The sequence below is a fragment of the Macaca nemestrina genome, chromosome 13, assembly GCF_043159975.1.
Source record: "Macaca nemestrina isolate mMacNem1 chromosome 13, mMacNem.hap1, whole genome shotgun sequence".
NCBI lineage: Eukaryota > Metazoa > Chordata > Mammalia > Primates > Cercopithecidae > Macaca > Macaca nemestrina.
In genome coordinates this window covers 33,265,182-33,289,783 of record NC_092137.1, presented here as the reverse complement: position 1 = coordinate 33,289,783, position 24,602 = coordinate 33,265,182, and the positions used below count along the sequence as shown (strand labels likewise).

At 38.8% G+C, this 24,602-nt stretch overlaps 1 protein-coding gene across 18 annotated transcripts in view; it reads right to left on the bottom strand.

Moving 5' to 3' along the window:
* The window catches only part of LOC105464817 (latent transforming growth factor beta binding protein 1), a 445,139-nt gene that overhangs the window by 138,370 nt on the left and 282,167 nt on the right, over positions 1-24,602 (bottom strand). For 12 of the 18 annotated variants that reach the window (XM_024787691.2, XM_024787692.2, XM_011712889.3 and 9 more), the window contains 4 exons: positions 15,999-16,121; positions 7,113-7,280; positions 3,545-3,772; positions 1,441-1,463 (listed from right to left, as the gene is read on the bottom strand). In XM_024787691.2, coding sequence (XP_024643459.2) covers positions 1,441-1,463; positions 3,545-3,772; positions 7,113-7,280; positions 15,999-16,121 — 542 coding nt within the window. The remainder of the gene's footprint in view (positions 1-1,440; positions 1,464-3,544; positions 3,773-7,112; positions 7,281-15,998; positions 16,122-24,602) is intronic. The other 6 variants (XM_011712893.3, XM_024787693.2, XM_011712891.3 and 3 more) reach the window with 1 other exon arrangement.

Genomic DNA, 24,602 nt, shown 5'->3' with positions numbered 1-24,602 from the left:
ACATCCTGGGCATCCTCTCTTTTCTTCATCCATCACATAACATCATGAGACTTTTGTAAGTACCAAGACAACAAAGGCTATGATTGCATTTTTTGTACTCTCTCCTCCCCAAATAAAATGCAGTAAAAGTATACAAGACAATTTTTTAGGATCTCTTTTAGATTTTTAATGAAAGTTATAAAATTCAATCATAAAGACAGAAGAACTGAGTTATGATGAGACTGCCAGGCTGCTGGCTGGCCCACCTACAAGCTAAATAATTACTTCCATATATCAACCAGAACTAAATTCAAAATCAACAAAATTGCAAACTACTCTCTGTGACTGATCTTTAGAGATGCTAAGAGTTTCAAAAGTACACATAAAGTATGCATATCTGTTACACTTTTTTTGGGCTCAAAATACTATAACCTCTTTCTGGACAAGTGCTATCACTCCAAAATCGTCAGTCTCTTTTTCTTGATTATTTCAGCACTTACATTATGACATTTATGTTATTCTATCCCATAATTATAAGATAAAGATTTAGAATACTATTTAAAATAATTTATGTATGCATTGCCTCATCTAAATTCTAACAATGCATTCTTGTCAGCTTAAAGAATGATACATAAATATATACATATTTAATAATTACCTAATTTTCATGTAGTTATTATGGAGAAGGAGATAAAAAGAAAATTAAATCCTGTTATGTACATTGAGATCCCATTTCAAAATGCAATGATAATTTAGTCTAGCAATATATCATAGTAGTTCTCGACATAAAGTTCATTCATTTAATGAAAATGAATGTTTTCATTAAATAAAGAAAGCCAGATTCAGAGAAGGAACAATATTACATAAATAGGACTTAGATCCAGTAAATGTTTACATTTGCTACTAAAATGTCTCACAATTCATAGCCCCATTCTATGCCCAAAAGCCAACAGACTGACTTTTCAAAAAGCAACATTCTAGTATTTGATTGTAACTTTTAAGTGTAAGTTCTGTTCTTATTCAACTCAATTCAAATATGTATGTTAAATTTTAGTAGAATTAAGAAGTACCTCACTATTTATATGCTCTAAGAATACATGCTTATCTAAGCATGTCACAGCTTTTCTTTCACAGATGGTCCAGGCCATCAGGTGACAATGAATTCTATTTATGCCCTTGATTCTCATTAGTTCCTCATTTTCTTCTCACTAGAATTGAAGCTTCATTAGAGAGTTTTGTCCTATTTGTTCTCTATTGTTTTCCTAACACTGAGAATAGTCCCAGTCTATAACAATGGCTCAATAAATTTTTTTTGAATAACTAAATGCTATATTAACTTAAACCAAATGATGCATAATAGAGATGTTACTAAAGTTAAGTCTAAAAAATCCATACATATTCTAATAGAAAATCATTTGGAGGGTTGAAAACAAAAAGACTTGCCAACAATGAATAAATTACCTTTTCAGGGGGTGCAGTTGCCACTAAAACCAGAAAAGAAAAACGGTATTAGTATCATTTAAGACAATTCAGTCTTAAAAATATTTCAATTTTTAAAAAGCAATAGAAGTCCAGTATCTCCGCAAAAGGATTAAGAATCAAACTACAGCAAATGCAGAATTAGGATCATCTGCCATTTTAGGGAATTTTACACATGACTAACAGAGAACCCTCAGTGCTGTTACTCCTCAGCTACTGGAGCACATGGAGACGTGAATAAGTCTTGCAAACTCTTTCAAAATCAAAATTAAACAAAAAAGCTAAAGAAGGCAAAACTTTCTGGTATATCATTTTATGCCTTATCTCAATTATGTGGAACTTTCCATATGTTAGAAAACAAACATTTTCATTAATTGGTTAAAGGCTTATCCTTACGGTATATAATGTTTGCAACGCTTTCTGGTGTCAATGTTAAAAAAGAATGTCACTGATTTCAATAAGAGACATGAGAGCATGTGCTGCATTCTTGATGTATTCCAATCTTTAATGAAGCCCGTGGATATTTTCAGAATGATATGCTAACTAAATTACAAAAAAGAATTTCACAAGCCAGGAAGGGCCAATTAAGAGATTAGAATCAATATACTGAACAAATTATACATTACACAATCATAAAGGTTATTGTGAGGGTGTTGGTGATGCCTTTGTATTTTTAAAGGCTTGCTTTTCATTAATCGGTCCTTCATATTAATTAGTTCTAAAGCCCTAGATCAACATTCACCAGGATTTTTCTCATAAGTTAATCAATGTCTCCACAAACATTAGTTTACAGGTTGGGTAGGAGCACTCCTGAAAGCAATCAGGGTACCAGACAAATTAAAATCATTGTTGCAATATTCTTGGGGTTGGAGAAAGTCAATTAATCTTTTATTCTGCCTAACCCACCACCAAGAAGGTCTTGAGGCAAAATCTGGAACTACGGCCCATTTCCTCCTGCCTGTGCAACCAATGAACAGTTGCAATCATCTGGCCATGACACTAACTGTCTAGGGGCAAACTGATTAAAACTGTCGATTCCAGCTTAGGTTCTGTCTGTTCTGCCTTACCGAGGGAGAAATGCAGTGAGTGAAAGCATAGACTCAAATAGGCCAGAACACACAAACGTTCAGAGCTCAGAAAAAAAGCCTGCCTTACCAAGAAGGCGGCTGTGGCAAGCTCCCAACACAACACTAGCCTGGGCACTCTATCTCCTCAACAGCACCCAAAAGTGGCCCCCTGAATTCTGACCTAAGAATCAACTGCGAAAAGCCAACAGGAGCTTTATTAGAGAAAATATGTCTATTCCATACAAATCTAAAAGGTGTGTTCCTTCTGAGGTGAACATTTTTTGTAAGCAAGATATGTGAAGTATCAGATACTGTTGGTTTATATAAAGAGACAGGGATGACCCCACATCCTGAATGTCAAAGAGAGAGAGTCAAAGTCCATTGTCTCTAGACTCCCTCTCAAGTAGAAGGCCTTCAATTCTTTCCTTGGGAAAAGGTGCTCCGTGGTCACAGGTCGCATTACATATTCTCTATATGACATCTGGCAAGTCATGTCCCCTCTCTAGGTCTCAGGTTCCTCAGAGGGTAAACGGAAGAACCACACGAGGTGGTCACCAGATCTCTTCAACTGACAATTTCTTAGCTTCCTTCATTTCACCCTCCATGATCCCTGACTGCCCGTTAGACTTTAATGCTTTAACTTTGAAAGTCTGTGGATTCCACTTCACAAATAAATATTTGTTAAATGGCCTTCTAGACAAGAAATGAATTAGGGCTATTCCCTGAAGGATCTAGATCACTCTCCAGGAATAAATGCCAAGATAAAGTAGCCCCCAAACAGCAGGACGACATTCTGAAATTACCATGGAATATTGTTATCTACTAGGTACATATTATTCTAGAGCAGTGGCTAAACATTTTACAATACACAGGGCAGCCCCTAGTCAAATAATTACCCACTCTAAAATGTCAATAGGGCTGAGGCTGAGAAACTCTGTTCTAGAGGGTTATAAACAGAGAAGTCAAAGCAAAGACACACAGAGAGATGTCTAGAGTCCATGATCCATTACCGCTCTCACCTTCTGGCTCCGCCACTCCTGGCCCGTGTTCCCGGGAGAAGGTCAGGGCCTCCACTGGCTCTTCCTTGGCTGGGAGAGGTGGAGGATGAGTACTTTTAGCAACAGGTTGAGTGTTCTTTGGCTTGACAAATACAGGTCCTTTACCTACATGGTGATGGATTGGCCTGCGTCTATGAACGCCAGAAACCGTATAACCCATTCCACCAGGACAGATTTCCTTAAAAGCAGCTAGATTTGGGATGGGAAAATATTCCTTTTAAAAATCTAACAGTGCAAACTTATATAGAGGAAAATATCATGATGAATAGCTCTTAATAAATCATCACTAATATAGTTACATTTTAAAACTTCAAAAACAGGTGCAAAATGTAAGCAAATTGCTTGAATTTCTGATAAACTTGCATATTTACAGAAAAAAGTACAACTCTTTTTTTTACTAAACATTTTTCCATCTGGTAATTCCTTATCCTACCAAATCAGAATATACATATTATGTATAGCATATACTTAGCATATATTTTATATATCATATTATATACATAGTCATCCCTCAGTATCCATGAGGGATTAGTTCTAGGATACCCCCTGTGGATACCAAAATCTGCAATGCTCAAGTCCCTTACATAAAATTGCATAGTCTGATCAGCCCTCCATATCCAGTTCTGCATCCACAGATGCAAACAACCAATTGGGTTGAATCCATTGATGCATAACCATGGATAGAGGTAACTATATATATATGTAGTTAGCCCTCCATCCCATATATATCAGCAACCAATTAGAAAATATTATATATATTAGGTTATACATTAGGAGATATTTTATATATAGAAGACACTATATGTATTATATATCTCATGTTGTAAGTATATGTGTTATTTGCAAAAATCAGGCTTTTCTCCCCACTTTGATGTAATTTCATTAGTTATTAACAAAGAACTCAGTGACATTGATGAAGAGCCATAAGGTTACCAAAGGAAAAAAAAATCACTATTCAGGGAAATGAGATGCTGAAATCCTCACGGTTTGTTTCCAGTTGAAGAACACAAAGGGCTCCACCAAAATGCCATGTATCAGCTGGTAAGAGGATGTCGATTACGGAAGACTGAAAAGGGGAAGTGTTTCTGAAGGGGAGAATCTCGGAATAGTGAGGAGGAGTCTAGAGAAGTGAGACATGCTGGAGATGATAGGTAGAAATCGAGAAAGAAGGGAAATGCCAAATCAAGATGCAGCTATTTTCAAGTAAAGGAACAACAGCTGGGCAAAAGCCTGGCCGTGACCAGCTCATTTAATTACCCAGAGGCCAAGGAGCTATCCTGTGCACTGGAATCACTACCATTGCCAGAAAAAAATGGTTTTGTATTCTTAAAAAAAAAAAAAAAACAAAAAAAACAGTAGACTCAGCACATGTGATTTGCTAACCTCCACAGCATAATCCCGATGAATAGTGAAGGGGAAAGGCAAGGGGGAGAAGTAGGGTAAGGCAGTGTGTGGCCTTCAGAGGAAAAATCCACCTAATCCCTTTGGTGTTGGTGTTGGAGGCAAATTACCAAATGCAGACACCAAGGAGCTTATGGTTAACTTTTTTTATTTCTACTTTTAAAATTGAATGTAAAATAAGTCATGTCTCACTTTCCCTGAACAAGAGATCTTCTATTGGATGTCTGGGACCTAAAATTAGTTCTCAATAAAAAGGAAACTCTAAAAATACTGCTTATAGTATGCTAAAATATTGTTTTTCTAAGGATCACACACTAAATGGTAGAACCTCATTCTTATGTTTAACTAGGAAAAACAATTTTTACTTGGAAAGATGTTTCTAGAAGAAAACATGATTTTAAGAACCAAGTTTAAAGAATTAATGAACTAAATATTTTTAGTGAAAATCACCATATAACCAAAAATTCAGTGCAAAAATTTTATCTTGAACATTATTTTCAAATTTATTGATAGTACTAGAGGAGTATCCCTGAGTTACAGTCACCATTTCAATTTATGCTTCATGTAAGGATTACAAAGCCATCAAAATTGAGCTTCCACTTGTACCCCTGAACTTAAAAGCTAAAAATTTAAAAAAATTTTTTTAATTAAAAACACATTATACAGACACACAATAATATGCATAATAAATTCACAAACTGAAAGCTTTAAAAACTGAACTTCATGAGAAACGTGTCTATAAATTATAAAGATTATTTACTTGATTAATTTTTAATAATGAGTATCCATGCCTGTAATCCCAGCACTTTGGGAGGCCGAGGTGGGCGGATCACAAGGTCAGGAGATCAAGACCATCCTGGCTAACATAGTGGAACTCTGTCTCTACTAAAAATACAAAAAAAAAAAAAAAATTAGCTGGGCGTGGTGGTGGGCACCTGTAGTCCCAGCTACTTGGGAGGCTGAGGCAGCAGAATGACATGAACCCAGGAGGCTGAGCTTGCAGTGAGCCAAGATCACGCCACTGCACTCCAGCCTGGGCAACAGAGCGAGACTCCATCTCAAAAAAAAAAAAAAAAGAAAAAAGAAAAAAGAAAAAAAATGGATCAGATGGCACAAGAGGGTACTAGGACCTTTTGGAGGCCTAAAATTATCTAGTCTACCAATATACCATCAATGTTGTATTATCCTTTGCCTTAACGCAGTTCTTTCTGGTTCTAACCATGAACAAAGGTGAGTCATAATACTTATATTTAAATCTTGTCTGCTATGGTGTAAGTTACAGCTTTAAGACATTACATGGCCCTGTGACAGTTAAGACACTTTCCTAGGTGGAAAGCATCTTATCCAACATGCAATTGAGGAGACCATTTAATGTCTACCCCAAGTAAGTGAAATTGAGGCCATTCCTTGTTAATATCAGGTCTAATGATTTCAGGTTACATTTCTTTCTCTTCCACTTAACTCTACTTCATCTTGCTTGAGAAATTGGTGGTTCATTGGTAGAAGTAAGGTATTTAAAGAGAGAAATTTGCATTCTCAGGGCATAAGGCAATTATGTACCAAATCGAAGGATAAAGAATAATCTACTTCTTAATACTCAACTCCCACAGAAGTTTTCAGGAGTTTTGGCAAGATCTGTCCTTAAGTTATTAATCTTCATAGCGTAAATTCAATCATGAATATAATTCCCTCCATTTCCAATTAAAGAAATTAAGCATGATACTCAGTAAATGAGTAAATGAATCAACCTGCACCAAGTCCAGTTACTGTGAATTGATGAGCAGCCAATCATTAGGAAAGCACATGGCCCAACAGAGCCTTCTGGTCTCTCTACACTTAAGTATCAGACTCAGAGTCCTGGAAATTGAAGATAAAATATAATGGCATTTCTTAATATTCAAAAGGAAGTCTGATATCACACTTAAACGGGAAAAATCTCTTCGTACATATTTTTTTCCCACTGATTCAACATTGTATGTGTACAGTTTCTATAAAAGTGATAAAAGTATTTACAATGTATTATTAAAAAATTAAAGTCAGAAACAAAAAATGACCCAAGTTGCCAAAGTTGTCCTGTGTACTCATGTGGCTGGGAATCTATGTGCACATACAGCTGAAAATGTCTTACCTGTGCCTGGAAGGGGACATTTCTCACAGTGTGGGCCCCAGGCCTTGCCCACACTACAACAGCAGAGCTGCTTGGTGAGGTGAACAGACAGAGGGTGCATACACTGTCTTCCAGAACTGACAAGTCGGTAACAGGGCCCTTTCTCTTCCGAGATCACAGGGGGATCAGCTGAAGCAGAGAGATAAAGCCTGACATTACATGAGAAACCAAAACTACATTGGCTTTCCAAATGATAGTAAAATGAACCCTAAGGTATGAATTAAAAACCATACTGCAGGATAAATCTGTCTAGATTAAGAGCATCACCTTTCTGATGAAAAATCAGTTTACCATATGAGTTTTAGAGTCAGGGCACCAAAAGTTGTGACAGTGATTGTCCCTGTCCCTCTCTGGTCCCTTCTTCCATTTTAGCAAGCATGCAATTAGGTATGTGTGCATAATGAAGAGAAAAATTTCAACAAAAAAATCCACCTTTCCAAATAAACCTAGTCACCTACTATCAAAATCACTACCTAGTTTTTTATATTTAACCACAGTAGAGATAATTCTAGGGCAGCATTTAATGAATAATCAGGCACTTTGGAGAATGAGGAACATGGTTGATGCTGCAAGCCAGCATCTGCTCTTCTCACCCCAGGGAAGTGAGAGCTTGCAGGGCCCGTCAGGTCTCACCCTAGGCCAGTGAACATGAACAGGAGGCAGAAAGTGGCTTCTGATTTGGAGTGCCAGACAAGGCCCCTGTTCTAGCCAGACAGCACACTGGAGAAGGAAGAGATGATGTGCTCAGCTCCTCAGAAAACACTGCAAAAGTATATGAGGCTATAGGCATCCAATATCTAAACCTTAATCCTAATCTTCTGCAATGCGTTTAGTAGATAAGAGTTCATCAACCTAACAGCTAATACTCTGCTAGGCACACATGGCAAATATGAAAATAAGCAAAAGACAGCCCTGCCTTCAAGAAGTTCATCTTCTAATGCAAATATGAATGGAGTGTGTTCTACAGAACCAGGTCCAGGTCAAGTCAAAGGTGCTGAATCAGACAGTTTGGTGTCCCCGCTCTGCCCATTCCCCAAACCCAACCAGGGCTCTTCTCTATCGTATCACCATCCAAATGAGGTTTTCTGACTTGCCTTTCCCTTACCCAATTCCTCTATCATCTTTTTTAGGGGAGGACTTCCTGAAGATGTTATCTGTGGTGCTATCTGGGCAGGGCACTTTGGCTTTGATTCTGGGTACACGCAGTAGTGTAGTCTCCATAGGATTTCTTCAGCTGTAAATGGCATCAGTGGTGTCTATGATTTCTGCATTGCCTTAAGGTACAGTTGCTAGTGGATTCTGTGATAAAATTTTGCTGAGGAGGCTACCAGGTGGGCCAGTCCTCAGGCCCCAGTGGTAGCAGAGGCGGGCCAAGTGTGTTTGTCTTTCGGCCCGAGGGCAGAGTACACAGGCACTGGTGTTAGTGGGTCCAAGTGGGCCAATTCTTGGGTCTCTACATGGCTTGCTTAGGTGCCAGCAGCGATAGTAGTTAGCCAGGCAGGTCCTCAAGTCCCTGGGCAGTGGGTATAGCACAGGTGATGGCAGTAGCAGTGGTGAGACAACCCTCTGCTTCCCACGCAGTCCATGCTGGTGTTGTCAGTGGCTGCAATGGGCTGGGCAGGCCAGTCCCCAGGCCCACAGGTGGTACATACAGGTGAGTGCCAGCTGTGATGGTAGTGGTACATTGGGTGGGCCTGGCCTGGGCCTCTGAGAGGAGTGCTCAGGTGCCAGTGGCGGTGGGACCTGCTTAAGACTCAGAAGGTGTGTGTGGGACCCAGCGTGCGGGAGCTCCCTTTCAGCAGCAATTCCATCATGAGGTCTCTAGGCAGCTCCCTAGGTTAGTCTCAGAGTCTGTGAGGGCCAAAGGGCTCTCCTGTGGCTAGGATTGCAGGAATTCACATGGGAATGTGGATCACTGGAGGTCTCTCATTTACCCTTTCCTCACACTGGGGAGCCTCCCCAGGCTCCCAGCTAATCCTGGCCGAGCAGGCTGCCTTGGTTCCCTCTCCTTCCCTGCCTTAGGTGTTTCCTGTCACTTCTCTGTTGAACTTCAGTGTTCTCTGTTAGGTGATCTGTTCGAAGTGGGATTATCTACTTGCTATTTTGGTTCTCCTTTGTGGAGGAGGTGAGCACCAGATGCCTCTAGTCAACTACTTTAAAGCCTCTCCCATATCTAAATTTTACTGATGCTTTCACGATTCACATTTTCTTTGATCTACAACTATTTGGAGCCAAAACTGTTCATTTATGCCACATATACCTGACAGGGTGTGCCATTTAAAACTGCCCCTATTTTAGTACCTACATTGCCTGTTGTTCTTTTGTCATTTCAAATGACTTGCATTCTGTTTATTTTATTAAACATCTCTAGTATTTTCACACTCTGGTCAACATGATGCATAAACCCAGAAACAAGATGCTACCCAGAATGATGTAAGATTGGTGTTGCTATTGTCTGAACATCTTTAACCTCAGATTGGAAGATTAATTGTAAAGGATAACACATTAGTGCACTACATTTATTATTTAAAATATGGTACATGTGATTATATATTCTACTGAGTCATAAGGTTTTATGCTATACTAAAGAAAACTAGAAATGCCAAAAGATTTCAAAGGAAGAGGGGAAACAGCTCTAGAATCAAATAAAACTGAGGAGTGATAATGAAGGGTGCCTGTAGGCTCTTACATGTATGTACACTGAAATAGCACTTTGTCAGATCCTATTTTGTGCAGGATGTGTCACTAAAATTACAGCAAAAAGATTCTGATACTTTATCTAAAGGCAAAAGCACTTCAGAAGCATAAAACCTACTGAAAATGCAACATTCACCAGGAAAGTAATTTTTTTTTGCTCTTGGCTAGAGACATAAGACAAATTTTCAAACTGGTCACAAGCATATAGCTTTGTACCCAAGTACAGTACTGAATCATAACCACAGAGCCCATGGTGATGGCAATTCAGTTACAAAACAACAGTAAAAAGCTAAGGTACTATCGCTTGGGTTCCTCAGTGATACATTAAGCAACTTATATTTAATTATGGCCTTAATTATAGGATCGTATAATAAACTCACATTATACTTTCAAAGACATACTACTCTAATGTATTGATCCATTTATGCTGAAAGTTGCAAATTGTGTGTGTGTGTGTGTGTGTGTGTGAAAAATCAGACCTACTGCAATGACCTTGAGCAGTAGGATATAAATAACTCCCACAAGCTTAGCATTCCAATAATGGAACACTAGGCATAAGTGGGTTAAAATGTGAACGACAAATATTAAGCAGATATTAATTAATCTGGTACTTAAAAGAAGTTGAAAAGTAGGGAGGATTTCAGAAAACAGCAAGGGTATAAAGATCTAGCTAACCTTACTAGTCTGCAATCACTCCCACCCACATCTGTAATATCCTTAATTATTTCTTGGATGAAATTCCACATTAGCAGTTAATCCCTTCACAGCTTAGTATCTATGAGGATGAGTGTTAGGATGCAGGTCTAGGAAGTAGGTAAAGCTGCTATGAGGAGTCTGAGAGGCAGCTTTCCCAGGGCAGTAAGAACCACTGGGCACTCCGACTGGGAAATGCGTCATTAAAAACCAATTCATGGCTGGGGGTGGAAGCTCATGCCTATAATCCCAGCACTTTGGGAGGCCGAGGTGGGCAGATCGCTTGAGGTCAGGAGTTCCAGATCAGCCTGGCTAACATGGTGAAACCCCATCTCTACTAAAAATACAAAAATTAGCCGGGTGTGGTGGCAGACACCTGTAATCTCAGCTACTCAGGAGGCTGAGGCAGGACAATCACTTGAACCCAGGAGGCGGAGGTTGCAGTAAGCCAAGATCACGCCACTGCACTCCAGCCTGGGCAGCAGAGCAAGACTTCCTCTCAAAAAACCAAACCAAACCAAACAAACAAACAAACAAACAAAACACCACAATTCGTGGAGAACCAAAATAAAAGCAACAATAATTCAAGGCCATTGCAGTTAGGTCACCTATTCTATAGTGTGGCCGGTGAGATGAAAATATCAGTTCTCCTTAAATAAATGACTTACTCCTGGCATTTCGGACTGTTTACTGTCTCCTGACTAAATGTTCAGCTTGTGGAGTGAGACAGATCCAGTTCCAAATGTGGGCTCTACCCTTTACAGGCTGTCTGACTGTTGGAAAGATCCCTAACCCCTCTGTGCCTCAATTCCTTCATTTCTAAATTAGAAAAAATAACAGTACAAATCCAATAGAGATCTTGTGAGTATTATATGGGATAATTCACATAAAGTGCTTAGCACAGTGCGTGGCATTTACGAAGTTTGCAATAAAAATTATTATTGTCATGGTTTTCACTGTTACTCTAATAATCTGGGAGCAAGCAGTTGGTACAGCTCTGTCTCACCTCTGGGCCACGGTGCCATGAGACCTCCAAGTGAGGGAGGCTAGGGGCCTAATCTGAGATGGCCACAGAGGAGGTAGAAAGAAAAGAACGGGCCTAAGATAAATTATGAAGACTAAATGGCATCCTTTGAAACCAAAAGATCAAGAGACCAAGATGACACAGGCCCCCAGCCAGGGTGCTCTGGACAACAATGTTACCATGGGTATAAAGATATCAAGTCTGGAAGGAAAGCCCATTTTAAAGGAAAAGCTGGAAAGCTAGCATTAATTTACCCATTTGGCTTTGCCAAAAAGGATACAAAGCTACGCCACTCAATATGTTAGGCACTAGCCACATGTTGCTCTTTGGATAAAATTGACATTAAATAAAAGTAAAAATTCAATTCCTCAGTTACACAGGCCATATATGACTAGTGGCTGCTGTATGAGGTGGCACAGATGGAGAATATTTCCATCATCTCAGATAGTTCTATTGGACAGTGTTAATTAGCTTGAGCGTCAGCAAACTTTTTCTGTTAAGTGTCAGATAATAAGTATTTTAGGCTTTGTGGGCCATACAATTTCTGTTGCAGCTTCTCAACTCTGTCGCTGTAATACAAAAGCAGCATCACACAGTAAGTAAATGAATGGACATGGCTGCGTTCCAATAAAACTTTATTCACAAAAACAGAGTTGGCCCATGGGCTATAATTTGCCAACCCCTGATCTAGAACCCTAAATTTGGAGGCACAAATCCTGTTTTAAATCTCAACTCTCAGCTACTAGCTGTGTGAGAAGCTACTTAAACTTTCCTAGCTTTAGTTTCCCAGTGTATAAGACAAGCATGGTATGTTTCTCATAAAGATGCTCAGGAAATTACAAATGAATGATGTACCTAATGAAGACCGGCTTTTAAAAGGCACTTGTCCTTTATCTCATGACTTCCAGGACTACGGCAGAAGCTCCTGAGCACATCTTCTCTCTAACCCTCCACTTCTGTCAGCTAGCTCCAAGTCCATAGGTAAAGAATACTATGAAACAGCAAAAGCCCAGGCTCAGAATTCTTTTATCTGGGCCTTTTTACTGAACCTATGGACACACTCTCAGCAGCACTCATCATGGAGCTCTGAAGTTCCTGAAGGAGTTCAGAAAGCCAGAAAGTCTTCCTACTTCGATCGCAAAGATGATGATACTTTTCTTGAATTTGCTCTGGAAAGTCCTTGAGTTTCCACCTTTCCCCATAAATCAGGTAGCAACAGGTCTGGAGAATGCTGCTACATCATCCTAAGCCTCAAACATAGAGGTCAGAGGCAGCAAATGCCAGCATTTGCCTACTTTCTTCCTTTTAGCTTGGCTAAGCCAAGGCAAGCAGCAAGGAGAGAAAGTGAAATTGTTGCAACCTTTGGCTGGAGCCAAGGAATTCTGGGGGGGTTCACCTCAGTTCAGTGCATTCAAGAAGAGAAAGTGCTTCCCGTTGCTCCTTGGGCATAATCTAGTGCAGGGGTTCAGAGAGTCAGCCACGCCTTGTATGCTCTGGATATGGCCTAAATTCATGTTGTCTTAGCAAATGTTGTCAGTATCCTCCATTTGCCTGCAGGCTTCATCCCTGGCTGGTTTTATCTCTCTCCAGAGCAGACATTTAGCAACCACTGTGTTGAGTGCCTGTGTCTGCATGTGTCTGTGTGTGCGCGCGCGCGTGCGCGTGTGTGTGATCTCCAGTCCCCTTCTGCTACTTCCCTGTGGCTGCCAAAAATACCATTATCTTTCCATTTTTTTCCTTTCCTCTGTAAGTATCACCTTCTTCCCTAATTCTTTCTGTCTTCAGACTTCCCCCATCAAGTTCTTCACAGAATTCACCCGAAAATCAGACTGGATTGGTTCAAATCGCAAATCCTAAAGGAACTCTATATGTCTCTGTGATGTTACATGTGGTAAATTCAGAGGAAAGAGGAATAAATCTTCTCACTCAACACTGGTAAAGAGCCCAGGTTTTCACTTCAAACTCTCAACTGGAACACTTAACTAGCAACAAACGTCTCTTAATACTTACCATTTCAGCTGTTGTAGCTGAACCGTAAAATTGAATTATTTATTTTTCAAATAAGAATGGATGGTTGTTTAATAAGTTCAGAATTATTTGCGCAATGACAGGGAAAATATGCTAAGGAAATATGCAAGTGTTTCAAAAATCTCATTGGCAGATTGCTACAATCTTATTAAAACCTGGATGTCTGCCCTAAACTCTAGACATCAGATCTAGTCAAACTTTCACAGAGCATTTTGTGACTAGTTCTGCAAGTTTACCTAATCAGCAACCTTCAATATAAGAATTGTAAACAGACTACAAGTCAAATTATAAAGGAGGGGGAAAAGCATTCATAACAAACTCTATATCCAAACTCTACAATCTTTATGCTTAAATCATAAAATGATTTAAAATATTTTGTTAATATAATTCAAATCAGCCAAAAATGATCCCCTAAGTTATCTGGATACCATCAACAATGTGATTTTTGGCCTGAAATTTCCAAATCCTTGCATCAGTTTCAAAGGTACCTTGTGTGCAAACATAATTTTATGGTCTAATTTTACCACCCGTTAGGAAAGCCTTATAATTAGGTGTCTGTCTGCTTCATGATCAAAACTGTCTGTAAAAGAACACAGAAAAGAGGACTTACGTGTAAAACTTCCTAATCTGCAGTTGACAGTTTTTAAAGGAAAAGAGTAGTAATTAGTAATAACATTTCAAAAGACTCAACAAACTCACGTAAAAGTAATAAATGAGACTGTCATTTTTATTTTACTACATTTGTCTTTATCACCTTATTTTATTTTAGTTATTTTATTTATGAGATATGTTATTTATGAGATATGTAGATATCTCACCTTAGGGCACAGAGTTAGAGAGAGAAGCTTGGTTAAAAATGAATGGCAGTATACTCATGAAGAACATGTCAACCAAATGGCAAATTTCCAACTAGGGACAAGAAAGATGCAGCTCATTATATACCAAAGCCACATTAAAAGATAAATAAAAGTGGTCGGGCATGGTGGCTCACACCTGTAATCCCAGCACTTTGGGAGGCTGAAGCGGGTGGATCACCTGAGGTCAGGAGTTCAAGACCAGCCTGACCAACATGGCAAAACCGTGTCTCTACTAAAAATACAAAAATTAGCTGGGTGTGGTGGCACATGCCCGTAATCCCAGCTACTTGGGAGGCTGAGGTAGGAGAATCGTTTGAACCCGGGAGGCGGAGGTTGCAGTGAGTGGAGATCACACCATTGCACTCCAGCCTGGGTGACATATGTGAAACTCCGTCTCAGAGATAGATAGATAGATAGATAGACAGACAGACAGACAGACAGATAAAAACAAAAAACTTGCAGGAAAGAAACTAATACACAATTGCTCTTAAAATTATCCTAATAGTTTTCTGCCATGCATCCGTTTAAACTCTATATAACCTTTAAAAATCTGCAGTGCTACAAGGCCCACGTCTATAGTCATGCTACTCAGCAGGCTGAACAGAGATCACTTGAGTCCAGGATTTGAGTCCAGCCTAGGCAACATAGCAAGACCCCATCTCTTTAGAAAAAAAAAAAAAAAAACTTGCAGTGCTTACCTACTTTTGTAATAATGGGCATGACTACTTTAAAAATAAGACAATCTTAAAATCTCAAATCTGCATTTGAGGACTTTACACCTAAAATGCATTCCTCTCTAATGGCACATGATCTGTAGTGATTACATGGATTACTTTACATGCAGAGGGAGTATCTCTTTGGTGAAACTATAGTTCAGAACCAATATTAGAACATGTGGTTTGATGAAGGATTTTTACCCTTATCAGAAACAAGGGAAAGTCTCAGAAACATTTTTAAGGCAAAACACTATAATATAGGGTCATTTTGGTGGGTTTAAAGAACAAGACAATATCTGAAATCAGAACTGAATTAGAAAATCTAAAACACAGGGCCTTGGTAACTATTTTCCAGACTCTTGCAATTGAGAAAGAAGTGAAACCTCACTAAAGTAGAGTCCAGAGACTCAGAATTTGGAATACTTAAAGGCAGAAGCGGGGACACAGTTTAATTCAACCTAAAGAATCCTTAAAATACTGTATTTATGACAGAAAAACCTACTGTCATCTCTCAGGTACCAAGAAAGGTTGATATGTCCATTTTAATTCCCTCTTTTCTTTCCATCAAAGCGTATTTCCTCAGTGGGCTTTGTCTTTATCCTGAGTTTTAGCTACTATATTTTTATCACCACAATAAAAATGCATTTTAGAGAAGGTTCCATGATATAGATTTATTTTACTACATCAGGCGGGCCCCCTCCTTGTCATTTTAATTAATGAGGTTTTCCGCATATTTACAAGCATTCAGTTGGCCACTGAGCATTTCCGTTCTTTTGGGAAAACCCCAAAGACAATTAATCCAAAATAGGAGTAAAAAGTGATTATTACTTACGAACACAACTTGAAAAGGTAGGATCCGGCCCAAATCCTATTTTGCAGGTACATCGATAGCTGCCCATGGTATTCAAACACTCACCATTAGGGCATACACCTTGTAGCTGACATTCATTAATATCTGCAGGAAAACATAATTCTTTAGAAGGAGTGGTCAAGCCCCATTGAGCAGATTCTGGCTATACATTGCATTCACTTCCTTTTTCACTATAATAATCTTTTAGTTATAGTGAAAAAAGGATGTCGCAGGTGTGAATAATATTAAATCAATTAACGTTTATTGAACATTTACCATTTATATAGCAAATATTTATTACATACTTACTACATGCCAGGTGCTAAGGATTTACTAGTGAAAAAAAACTGATAAAAATTCTGGCCTTCACAGAATTTTCGCTTTAGTGTTAGTTTATGTTAGGCATTACGGAGCATATAGGTAAGGCAAAGACTCTCACTCTGGAAGCACTGACAGTCTAACTGTACATATGAATATTTGAAAAACTAAAGAAGTGAAAAGCAATTCAAGTCATACAAGAAAGAACTGTCATAAACTGTTAGAAGTTAAATTATGAAATTGCCTACACAGACAGTAAGAGCCACAGAAGGAAGCTGGAGGTGGGGCAGACTGTGGCACTGAGGAGGAGGTAAGCCTTTAGAGTGCTGATGTCTGGGCAGGAGCTGGATGGATGGGTGAGGAAGGGAAGGAATGACTTCTGTGGGAAACACTGGAGCTTGAGCACAGAGTGTGGCCAGGGGAAGGAGGCTCAGGAAATAATGAGTCAAACCACTGGCTGGAAAAGAAGATTCAGGAAGGTAAATAGTTGGAAACAGAGCCCGTAAAATTCAGGCTTGACTGGACTACACACCATGAGGAAGTAAGAGAAAGGAGTCAAGGATGTCTGGGAGGCTTCTAATCTAAGAAAAAAGGGGAAAAAAAAAATCACAGCTGGTTTTGCGGAAGGAGTTCTGAGGAAGAAAGAAGGCAGGAAGATGAGGAGTTCAGTTTTATAGTTCAAGGCCACACTGGGATACCCAAGTAGAAATACCTGGCAGCAGCAGAAGATTCAGAAATAGAGTGAAAGAGGAAATCACTGCTACAAATAGACACTTAAGATACTCTGCATATGGAGATCCAGGGGAAAATCAAAGTGATTTGAAAGAGGAGGGATACAAATGGAGTGATTTTACAAAGAAAGATTATATAGTCACTTGCAAAGGTAATTAATTGAAAATCAAAAAGTTGGATACAATGGTAGCAAAACATTATTATCAGGATCATCACATAAAAAGAAATATAGTCCTCAATCATTATTTGAGCAAATACCAACATTATTTGAACATGAATATTTCATGTTCTAAGTAGGCATCGTGATCTAAATGTACATATTTTACTCAGAACATGCAATTTTTAAGTTAATTTCAATGATAAAATATGATACCTTCCATGACATTCAAATGATAAGTTAATGCATATTTGCTGTATAAATTCTATGGTGTTCCAACTTGCACGTAGCTGGAAACTGGTACAGCTTGATGACACCTGGTATGGCACACAGTATAGCACCTGACCATCTCATTACTTATTGAAGTGTGTGTTGTTCTGGAATGCACATTCATGTACAGCATGTAACTGAAAATATTCCCCCATAACTCATTCTTTTTAAGAAAACCACCACGAAGGACCAGGAAGAGTGCCAAGTCCAATTGGAGCTTACATGGTACAAGTGAAGCCCTATTACATGTCCCAAGTAAAACCTCAAGTTTGGGTAACCAGCCAGTTGTGGTCAAGAAGGCTGGACAAAATTTCCACTCTTCTGTTTCCCCTCTCATCCTCACTAGGGTATGATTATTAGCATTCCTCTTCCCCTGAATGGCCTGTACTCCTGTTCATTGGCTGCACCACTACACATTCCATGATAAGATTGAGGACCCAGAATTTTCCCTTGCTAGGTGATTTCTATAACAGCACCATCTCAGCCTTGCGGCTGGCTGCCAGGCTATGGTAGAGGTTTCCCCCTAGACTTATAAATACCTGATTTACAACCAGTGCCTAGTACCCTCTTCCAATGCCCCTTCTTTGACTCTCCACACTGCTCACTGCCTTGACCCTGATGCCATGGGAATGGAGGACAGGAATTCAGACTGAAGAAGACAAACAAAAATGACCAAGCAAACCTATTGGGTATACACAGTAAGAGACAGAAAAATCCACAAAGAAGAAGAATCGTGTAAGACTCTTCCTGTTACGACTGTTTTAATCAGCTTGTGTCACTGGCACTGGCACCAACTCTTCCCCTAATTTTGGCCCAAGGAGCCCAGGAAGCCTCAGCCTTCCTTTGTGACACATTCTCACAGTTTCCAGAAAAACTGTTTCCTTCAACTGCCTTGGTTTCTCTATTTTTTTAATATTTCCTGAACTACTACAAATTAGAGATTGGATTTGTGTCCTATATTTAATGTATACACACTAGAGTATATCAATCTTAAGTATACAACTAGATGAATTTTTGCATATCCACGTGTGGTGTTACCACCACCCAGATCGTGATTAAGAATGTTTCCATCACCTCAGAAAGTTCTTTGTGCCCCTTTCCAGCCAACAAACAACTTATCCCCATAATTTTAATATAGGACTTCAGAAATTAACAAATTAATAAGATCTTTCTAATTATTAAGAAACAGGAGCAACTGTCTAAGTGATTTTCCTAGACAGGTAGTCACAAGCTTCCTAAATTAAACTGAAGGATGTCAGAGACTCGCAAATACGTTAAAACAAAGCATTGGTTGAACTGAACGCATTGTATCTGGATGAGAGAAGAACATTCCAAGTGAAGACATCATCAGGCCAAAGTTTAACAACTGTATGGAATGTGACAGGTGAATGGTAAACCAGAATTCTATTTAGACTTAACAACTGTATGGAACATGATGGGTAAATGGTAAACCATAATTCTATTTAGACTTAACAATTGTACGGAACGTGATGGGCAAATGGTAAACCAGAATTCTATTTAGACTTCATTGCCTAAAGCTATCTTCTTTCTTTAATCAAATAAAACTTGATTACAATATTTGTCATTTTATAAATAGCTTATTTTTAAATAATATTAAACAACAATATAGCATTTCAGGAGTCTCATATTTTTATTTCTTTATTTATTTGAGATGGAATCTTATTCTGTTGCGCAGGTTAGAGTACAGTGGCACAATCTCGGTCACTGCAACCTTCGCCTCCCAGGTTCAAGCGATTCTCCTGCCTCAGTCTCCTGAGTAGGTGGGATTACAGGCACGTGCCACGATGCCCGGCTAATTTTTTTTATTTTTATTTTTATTTTCAGTAGAGACGGGGTTTCACCATGCTGGCCAGGCTGGTCTTGAACTCCTGACCTCAAGTGAACCGCCCACCTCGGCCTCCCAAAGCTTGTGAGCCACTGCATCCAGCCGAGTCTCATATTTTAAAGGGTTAACAAACCTTCCTTAATGGATTCTAACTAAATCAAAAGTATTTTAATATTCAGTTTGAAAAACACATGAATTTATTCCTTATTCTCCCTCTATAGATGACAAATTTCTCTGGAAAACCGTAGAAGTCTGTTCTTTGAAGAAGTGGTATAACCACTGCATACAGCACAACTTCCTGAGTTAAAGAATGAAGGCCAGAATAAATGGCTGAAGGGGTTCAGCACCCACATACAGCCAGTCACCCATTCCCTATCCCCACCTGAGCTTTTGTGTTCAGGCAGGCAGTCTAGAAGTTTATAGAAACAGAAACTAGGAAAGAAATTCATCCAGACCCAAGTGTTCCTCTAGAGTAGACAAATTCCACGCAGCTACTGCTAACATGAAGGAGCTTTACATACTTTTCCACTTACTTAAAACATTTACAGGTATCTCCGCCTGTATAGCCTACCACATACTTCAGCCCACAGATGAAGTTCAAGAATACAAAACTGCTTTTCTTCTAAAACTGCTCTTCTTCTAAAATGGTCAAATATTGGCAATGTCCTATGGTTCAACCTAATACAACAGAAATAAGAGGGTTGGGCTTCTATTAATCAGGTAGTAGAAAAATTTAGAGTAATCAGGCATACATGCATAACAAGAGACTCCCTATGAACAACCCAACATAAAACAGCCTAAATATTTCAGTACAGGGGAATGATGCGATAGGCTGACAATGAAGTGAGGACCTTCATCTTCCTTCTACCTTGTTCTTTACATTTCTATAGCACACCGTATCTCATTGGAACTTCACAACAATTCTAGATGGTGAGCAGTACAAGAATAATTATTCCATTTTATAGAGATAATTTTGCCCAAGGCCGTATTTCTAAAAAGGATGAAGAGGATGGGGGAAAATAATAGAAGGAATGTTCCACAAAGATCTACCTTTTGGTCCAACTGGACAAAATGTTATGTTACCCAGAGGAAGTCTCTGAGTTTCTCTTGATCTCAGTGTCCTCTCCTGTAACACAGATGGGCTGAACTATATAATCCCCAAGGTTACCTGTAGTTTAAATATTCTCCAACTTCAAAACAATCTGCCAGTTGCCAGGGCTGAAAATGCCAGGGAATAAATACAGTATGACATTTGGTGCATAATATATTACGAATAGCACAAGTGCCCTTATGGGAAATAAATATATTTTTATGCATCTCTTCTACGGAAAAGTATGTATGTTTAACAAAGTGAGTAAGAATTTACTGTCTTCTTAGTGATGCAAGTTTATACAGGAAATGAGGCATGTCCAACAGGAGTCAGGACAAGGTAAGAACAGGACATGAGGATCTTTCTACTGTGTGAAAATATGAAGCTTTCTGGAGATTCACCGGTATGTGTTCAGCTTTTGCTAGTGAATAGAAATTCCATGATAGAATTACATTAGCAGTATGCCTTCAACTTGAAAGCAGAAAAATACCTCTTGACACAAATACTTTCCCCACACAGATAATAAATAATAATCCCAGACAGATAATATATATAATATAAATAATAAAATGATTTAATTATTTAAATTAATAAATACTTTAGGTAGAGGAGTTCACTTTAAGACAATATATATATTTCTTAAACTTCCAAAGAACAACTTTGCACTGGGTACACATACCCATGAAGGAACATGAAGATATTCTATAGTGTACACACAGGCTTTGGATACTTTTAAGGGAACTAATCTATAGATCTCCAGCCTTCAGATGTTTCTTTTTGAAGCGATCTGCCTAAGAATATATCTGCCAGTCTTCCTTTCCTATCTTCCCCTTTCATCAGGGCCTTCTTGTTCTTGACCAAGTCAAGATCCCTGAGATCTGGATTGACCTCTTGTCAATCCAGAATCTTTCTAGGCCTTTCTAAGTACACTGTCTTGAAAGGTAAAATTCTCGCAGGCACAGAATAAATGAACAATTCACAAACATATCAACCCCAGGATAGAGTCACAGGAAAGATAATGAGTCTGATGTGTTTCATAAGAAGATCTGGCTTTACCAATTAGGTTAAATGGCAGAGACTGTTTATCAATGGCATGAACCAATTCTGCAGCTCCAAAGTTTTGATGAAAATATTTAATGCGGCCGGGCGCGGTGGCCCAAGCCTGTAATCCCAGCACTTTGGGAGGCCGAGACGGGCGGATCACGAGGTCAGGAGATCGAGACCATCCTGGCTAACACGGTGAAACCCCGTCTCTACTAAAAAATACAAAAAACTAGCCAGGCGAGGTGGTGGGCACCTGTAGTCCCAGCTACTCGGGAGGCTGAGGCAGGAGAATGGTGTGAACCCGGGAGGCGGAGCTTGCAGTGAGCTGAGATCCGGCCACAGCACTCCAGCCTGGGCGGCAGAGCGAGACTCAGTCTCAAAAAATAATAATAATAATAATAATAATAAATAATTAAAAAAAAATTAGAGACTCCTATCTCAATGGTGTAACAGTCCAACAGGAGCAGGGATAGTACAATATGTGTTATAATGGGGTGTTCCATGTTGATGGTAAAGGGTACCTAATTTAGCTTAGCAGGTGTTAGGTAGACCACTCAAGAATTCCACGAGAAAGTGAAAGTTGATCAGGGATGGCAAGCAGAAAGGTAAGTAGATAAAAGAGAGAGGAATTAGAGTTGACTTTCTAAAATACTTTTATATAAATTACTTTTATATAAATTATAAGTTTTTTGTTAAAATTTCCTAGATGATGTCACAGAGTAAATGTTATCTGCCTAGCTATTTTAGACTTAAATAGCATCAACATTAGAGAAAAATTAAACCTTTGTTCTTCTTTACTTAGAGCAAAAAAAAAAAAAGAAAATATTTAATGCACACATACAATATAAATGTGCCAGAAATTAACCTATTGTATCCACTTAACTTTTTAATTAAAATGTAGATGTCGGTTTAAAGATGTGTGAACACCTAACTTTTTCAAAATTATTCTAGGAGATAAGTGGAGAAAAAAATATTTGAAAACCAATGTTCTACAGCAATTTTACCCAAGGTATTTTACACAAAACACAGACTTTGTGAGACCTCTGCTAAAACGGGGGTTCTGCAGCCAAGTATGTTTGAGAAATACTGCCTATTCTATATACACAAGCATATTTAAAACCCGAGGAGTCCTTTGGCAAAATCTCTTGTTTTTTCTGTGTTTAACTTGGTTTTTCTACACATTTGGCTGTGGGACCCTTTTAAACACACAATCTATTAACATCCCTCTGAACTGGTGGTCTGTGGAAACATTTTGTGAAATGTTGCTCTCTGGGGCCAGCTTCAAAGACTATTGTATGAGTCTCTTTATGATTGTATTTGCCTCTATCTAGGCCCCACTGCTGCTAAAGCCTACCCATGATCCTGTAACTGTCTCGTGATTATAAAATGATCATCCACCATAGGATGGATTCAATCACTGGACTCACTGAAAAAAGTCAAACCACTGTGGCAGCAACTCCTTTCCTTCCAATTCTTCTGTCTTCGGGGAACATGATAAAGGAATTATCAGAGCCCAGAGAACAGCTTGTATTTATTTCTTGATACATGTGTGCTACACATGGAAGACGCTGCTAGTAACACATACTCTGTTAGTCTTGGATTCATGACTGTAGTCTACAGGCACTGCATTAACTTCTCCTTGAAATATTCACAGTCACACGAATCCATCATGGGCTTTCTTCATCACTCATAATACAGTAGGCATCTTCCCATTCATTTTATAGCCACAGAGATTAAGGTCAAAGAGCTATTGAAAAATACAATGTGCTAATGACTCACTTCACTACTGTCTTTCCTGAGGAAAAGTTAATGAAGTAAACACATTTCCTTTTTGAATCCTATGCCAGCATAGTAAGAGGACACACCAGAAAAATAATTCTAAAATGCACAGGAATGGTACCAATTTGATTTGAAAATGCTGAAACAGGGTGGTCAGGTCCAGATCAAAAGCTGTTTAAATTCTTACTGAAAATACTGTGCATATTTAAACTAGAAAGTACAGCAGTAGTTCTAACAGGATGTCCAGGACAGTTAACACCTTCAAATCAGTAAATTATCAATCAGTTCCCTCTGAGCCATTGACCATTGTAAAACATGATCTGGCATCATACTAAGTACATGACAGTTTCTGAGATTAAAAGAAAATACAACAGAAAATTATGATTAACCTCTGGTAGGCTAAACAAAAGGAACATTAAACATTTCTAAGTGTTTTGAAGAACTGAATTATCAAGTTTGGTTCACTGCAGTCTTAGTTCTTACCTGCTGGTTTTCTACTATTATTTCGAAAACATATGCCAAGAACAATAGATTCTAAGTTTCATCTTCTTTTTTTTTTTTATTATACTTTAAGTTCTGGGATACATGTGCAGAATGTGCAGGTTTGTTACATAGGTATACACGTACCATGGTGGTTTGCTGTACCCATCAACCTGTCATCTACATTAGGTATTTCTCCTAATGCCATCCCTCCCCTAATCCCCCACCTCCTGACAGGCCCTGGTGTTCGTCTCCCTGTGTCCATGTAATCTCACTGTTCAACTCCCACTGAGTGAAACACGTGGTATTTAGTTTTCTGTTCCTGCGTTAGTTTGCTGAGAATGATGGTTTCCAGCTTCATCCATGCCCCTGCAAAGGACGTGGACACATCCGTTTTTAAGGCTGCATAGAATTCCATGGCGTGTATGTGTCACATTTTCTTTATCCAGTCTAACATTGATGGGCATTTGGGTTGGTTCCAAGTCTTTGCTATTGTGAACAGTGCTGCAACAAACATACATGTGCATGTGTCTTTATAGTAGAATGATTTACAATCCTTTGGGTATATACCCAGCAATGGGATTGTTGGGTCAAATGGTATTTCTAGTTCTAGATCCTTGAGGAATCGCCACACTGTCTTCCACAATGATTGAACTAATTTACACTCCCACCAACAGTGTAAAAGCATTCCTATTTCTCCATATCCTCTCCACCAGCATCTGTTGTTTCCTGACTTTTTAATGATCACAATTCTAACTGACGTGAGATGGTATCTTATTGTGGTTTTGATTTGCATTTCTCTAATGACCAGTGATGATGAGCTTTTTTTCATGTTTGTTGGCTGCATAAATGTCTTCTTTTGAGAAGTGT